This window comes from Mandrillus leucophaeus, unplaced genomic scaffold (assembly GCF_000951045.1).
Source record: "Mandrillus leucophaeus isolate KB7577 unplaced genomic scaffold, Mleu.le_1.0 Scaffold261, whole genome shotgun sequence".
Taxonomy (NCBI): domain Eukaryota; kingdom Metazoa; phylum Chordata; class Mammalia; order Primates; family Cercopithecidae; genus Mandrillus; species Mandrillus leucophaeus.
In genome coordinates this window covers 967,395-972,903 of record NW_012102710.1, presented here as the reverse complement: position 1 = coordinate 972,903, position 5,509 = coordinate 967,395, and the positions used below count along the sequence as shown (strand labels likewise).

Below are 5,509 nucleotides of genomic sequence, written 5' to 3'. Positions count from 1 at the left end.
GATAGCTCACATTACTTAGATCTCTGCTTGAATGTCACAGATGTTGTCTTAACAAAGAAGAGGCAAGAAAAGCCACTTTATTATTTATTAAACTCCCACAGAGTGCAGTATTACTGTGTGCCAGACCCTGCTTCAAACACATTTCATGGACTATAAAACTGCATCTCTGAGCAACTCCATGGAGCTGGTAGGAAAAACTTACACTTAATGGGTGATTACCATGTGCCAGGTATTATGCTAAACACGTTGTAGATATTAACTCACTTAATTCTCGTAACAATCTCATGAAGTAGGTACTGCTACCATCCTGGCTTTACATCTGACGTACGGAGTTGGGTAACTTGCCCCATGTCATCCCAGATGAACTAAATTTGAACCCGGAGCTTAGCCACTGATGCCACTTGAGAGAAGGAGTCAGACTTGAGTCTTGAGTCTTTAAAGGTGGTTGACCAGGCATTTGTCAGAGTTAAGAAGAAGACGTACGACGACACCCTTTTCCAGGCAGAGGGCATTGTGTGCACACAGGTATAGAAGCGGGCAGCCCGCCCTCATGCGTTCCAGGAAGCAAATGTGGCTCAGGTGTAAAGTGCCCAGTTGATGAAAGGAGTTAGGGGAGGGAGTATAAGGATGTACTGGCTGCCCTCTTACCACATCTGCAGAGGATTAAGGTGGCTATTTCTCCCTAGAGGTGGAGTGGGTGGGTCACTGCACAGGAGCCTTGGTCTTTTAAACTCTTATTGGTGTAACCAGCCACTGAACTCTGAGGCAAGGGGTTGGGGGTGGGAAGGGAAACAGAGAAAAGGCAAGTGAAAGAGAAGGGGAGGTGCAGTTTCAGAACCCAGCCAGCCTCTCTCTTGCTGCCTAGCCTCACGCCGGCCTCATCTTCGCCCAACCGACCCCACCTGGAGTCCTATGGCCAACTGCGAGTTCAGCCCGGTGTCCGGGGACAAACCCTGCTGCCGGCTCTCTAGGAGAGCCCAAGTCTGTCTTGGCGTCTGTCTCCTGGTCCTCCTGATCCTCGTCGTGGTGGTCGCGGTGGTCCTCCCGAGGTGGCGCCAGCAGTGGAGCGGGTCGGGCACAACCAGCGGCTTTCCTGAGACCGTCCTGGCACGATGCGTCAAGTACACTGAAGTCCATCCTGAGATGAGGTGGGTTGGCGACTAATGCCCACCGGTGGGCACTGCGGGGACAGCAGGGCCTGGCGCGCGGGGGAGGCGCCCAGATCGCCCGGAACCGAGCATGTTCCGTGGCGGGTCAGACGAGAGCCCGCCGGGTGGTGCTGAGTAGGGAGTCCCGGGCTCGGGGCTCCGCGGGCCGCTTGCAGGAGCAGCTGACCTTGGCATCGAGCGTGCCCACGGGGGGGAGGGGGGCGCCGCTCGGTGGCTCTGCTGCGTAGCCGGTGAACACCTGGCACCGATGCCTGCCTTCTGGGCAAGGTGCCCTGAGCCCAGCCCCTCGCCGGGCTGCAGCCCACCCTCGGTACGCTCAGCCCCACTTCACCGCTTTAGGGACAGAAAATAACACGCAGACGCAGGCGGTCGCTGACATTTTCAACTTTTTCTGCGGTTTCCGCCCTCCGTCTCTGACCCGAAAGTGCCAGGACGGTTGCAGAGGACACTTGATTGTGGCTTGTAAAGCCTGTGGTCGGAGAGGAGGGTGTAGAAGGGCTAAACCACGGAAGTTAGTTTTATTCATTTACATAAAACAGCATTCCGATTCTTTTTGCGCGGGCTGAAATACATGTGACTAGAGAAGTAATTAACAAAACAATGTCAGCTTCTAAAAAGTGAGACATTACTTATATGATAAGGCGCAGCAACTCGGTGAAGCTGTACAAACCTCAGGAAAAAACCACCACATGGGACCTTCCAGTTTTCTCATGCTTCTTCCCAGCTACCAACCTCTCCTAAAGGGAAGTGCTTTTTAGATTTGATTCCCAGGGCTTGCTTTCACAGGCAGGACTCATTTTCGTTTCTTGTAAAACAGAACAAGCCGGGAAGGGGGGAGCTGCTACTTTAGGTTGTGTGCTTGTGATAGCAAAATCCCGCATTTAAGCAATCCCAGGAAATGAGGGAAAAGACCTCCCTCGCTTCTCCGAGCACACGCAACGGTTCCGGTTGCAAAATGTTCGCCTTCTGGGATTCCCAGCGTCCCGTTAGTTGTTCTATTTACACATAATTAGATACTTAACGGAGAGAGAAACTAGAAGTTGAGGCGTTCCTCCAGGCTGCATTGTAAAGTATGAAGTGAAATCCAAAATGAAATGGTAATGTCAGAAAGCAACCTCATGCCAAAAAAAAAAAAAAAGGAAACTAACACTGAAAAAGGAAACTAACACTGGTCTTGAAGATCTTTCAATGTGAATACATATAGATTTATCTCATTTCTTTTAACAGCCCATAGTATTTCATAAACTAGATGTAACCATTTCCTATTGACAGGAAATTAGCTTATCTCCAATTTTTCAATCCCACTCATCCAACAAGTATCTGTTGAGCACACACTCTGTTCCAGGCAGTGATCTAGCTGCTGATGACACTAGTGAATGACAAAGTTCTTGCTCATGAAATTTTCACCTTAGTTGGGAGAAACACGATGTAATGAAAATCTTCATACATATATTGTGTGTACATATGGGAGTATTTCTGTAGGATAGATCTCTAGTGATGAAATTGCTGAGTAAAAGGGAGCATTAGGCTTATTTTAAGTTTTGATTTTTCCAAATTCCAGGTATTCCAAATATCCTCCAAAATAGTTGTGCCATTTTACTCTCCCATCATCAGTCTATCAGAGGGGATGCTTTCCCACAATCTCTTCAATGCTGAATATTTTCAACTTTTTTACCTAAGAGAAAAAAAAGCATCTAATTGTTCCCTCAGTATCAGTGAGTCTAAACATCTTGTGAATGTTTATTTGCCACTTATATTTTTTTTCTGTGATTTTCCTGTCCAGATACTTGATACTTTCTATTGAGCTGCTTATTTATTTCTTCTTGTGGGAACTTTTTATATATTTTAGATAATATTCACACACACACACACATACACACACACACACACACAGAGTCTTAGATCCCTTTTGGGATCTTGGGGAGGATTCTGCTGGTGAGAGAGTGTGAACTTCATCTTGGCCTGTCCACACCTGGACCTTCTCAGCACACAAGAGAGTATGAGGGTGACCATTTTGCACAGGACAGAATTCCAGCATGTTTGCCCCCTGGAGTGATGGAATGGCCACGTGCTCACCATCAGTGTCCCCACTGAGACCATGAGATTCATTAGAGCACTGGAAAGCATCATGCTCACCTGTGCTTCTCAGCGCTTAGTGTTATGATTGAAGGCTTCCTTCAGTCCTACCTTTTGTTCTGGGGTTCTAAGAATCTTAGGTGCAGGCCAGGCACGGGGGCTCGCACCTGTAATTCCAGCACTTTGGGAGGCCGAGGCAGGTTGATCACGAGGTCAGGAGATTGAGACCATCCTGGCAAACATGGTAAAACCCAGTCTCTACTAAAAATACAAACATTAGCCAGGCATGGTTGTGTGCACCTGTAGTCCCACCTACTCAGGAGGCTGAGGCAGGAGAATCGCTTGACCCTGGGAGGTGGAGGTTGCAGTAAGCCAAGATCATACCACTGCACTCCAGCCTGGGTGACAGAGCAAGACTCTATCTAAAAAAAAAAAAAAAAAAAAAAAAAAAAAAAAAAATCACAGGTGCACCTGGGACAGATTGAATGTGGAAGGGGAAGGCCTTCGAGGTGTGGGGCCTGGGTGCTGCTGTGGTTACAAACGGGGAAGTGAGACCATAAGCCTCAGTTGTGGAAGGAAAGGTGGAGTACTTATGCAAATTAGCTGATTCTAGGGCCTTAGGGTGCTACCACCAGAATATCAGGGAATAGAATCTTCTAGAAGCAAAAGCTATTTGGAAGCCCCCAAAGTGGATGAAAAAGCTGAGTGGGAAACAACAGAGATTTCAGGAGAGGGAGAAGAAGATACCTACTTCTGTGCCTTTTGGCCTCGTGTTTTGCTTCAGACATTGTTCCCAGGAAGGTCAGTGGAACCCACTGCTCAAGACACACACTTGCTCCTTGTTCTGGTGTCCTAATAGCTGCAGAAAGTGGTGGCGTTTAGCCTGGAGAACATTTCTTTCTTTTTTTTTTTTTTTTAATCACAATGAACACTCATGGCTTCTCTGCTTCCTCCTTTTCTCTTTGTCTTAGGACTCTTGAAAAACAGCTGCCAAATGTCAGTTTAGATATTTTGGAGGGAAAAAAGTTGAGAATCAATGTTTACGGGTTGCCTGCAATGTACTGAAACTACATAGTTGGTTCTTTTCAAACTTTCTCCTAATCCTGTCAGGAAAGTCCCAGGAACCCCATTTTAGGGTTGGGGAAATGGACCCCGAGAGAGATGAAGTAACTTGGTGATATGCTCTAGCCCGGCTGGCTATGCAATTTATGGAGCCTAGTGCAGAATGAAAATGTGGGGCTCAGTTTTAAAAAAGCAGGAAACAGCTTTTCCTTTCTTCCAGGGTCTTTTCCTCCAATTGCCACGGTGGTGTTTGGTTGCTATTTAATGTTGAGCCCCTTTGAGCACAGTGTGTCCGGAATTGGTGGGTTCTTGGTCTCAGTGACTTCAAGAATGAAGCCAAGGACCCTCGCAGTGAGTGTTAAGTTCTTAAATATGGTGTGTCCACAGTTTGTTCCTTCAGATGTTCAGATGTGTCTGGAGCTTCTTCCTTCTGGTGGGTTCGTGGTCTCGCTGTCAGGGGTGAAGCTGCCGACCGTCAGGGTGAGTGTTACAGTTCTTAAAGGCAGCGTGTCTGGAGTTGTTCGTTATTCCCGGTGGGTTCCTGGTCTCGCTGGCTTCAGGAGTGAAGTTGCAGACCCTCATGGTGAGTGCTATAACTCATAAACGTAGAGTTGACCCAAAGAGTGAGCAACAGCAAGATTTATTGCAAAGAGCAAAAGAACAAACCTCCCACACCGTGCACGAGGACTCAACCGGGTTGTCCTGGGCTGGGGGCGGGTAGCCTGCTTTTATTCTCTTATCTGGCCCCACCCACATCCTGCTGATTGGTCCATTTTACAGAGAGCTGATTGGTCTAATTTACAGAGAGCTGATTGCTCCATTTTGACAGAGTGCTGATTGGTACATTTACAATCCTTGAGCTGGACACAGAGTCACAGAGTGCTAGTTAGCTAGATACAGAATTAGCTAGATACAGAGTACCAATTGGTGTATTTATGAACCTTGAGCTAGACATAGAGTGCTGATTGGTGTATTTACAAACCCTGAGCTAGACACAGAGTGCTGATTGGTGCACATACAATCCTCCGGCTAGATATAAAAGTTCTCCAAGTCCCCATCTGGTTCAGGAGCCCAGCTGGCTTCACCCAGTGGATCCTCCACTGGGGCTGCAGGGGGAGCTGCCGCCAGTCCCGAGTCACGCCTGCACTCCTCACCCCTTGGGCTGTCGATGGGACCCGGCGCCACTGAGCAGCGGGCAGCGC

General features: G+C 48.0%; 1 protein-coding gene across 1 annotated transcript in view; it reads left to right on the top strand.

Moving 5' to 3' along the window:
• The first annotated feature begins 762 nt into the window (after positions 1-762).
• Positions 763-5,509, top strand: part of CD38 (CD38 molecule) — a 68,657-nt gene continuing 63,910 nt past the window's right edge. Inside the window, exon 1 of the mRNA XM_011984105.1 lies at positions 763-1,148. Within this exon, the coding sequence (XP_011839495.1) occupies positions 913-1,148 (236 nt within the window). The 5' untranslated portion in view covers positions 763-912. The remainder of the gene's footprint in view (positions 1,149-5,509) is intronic.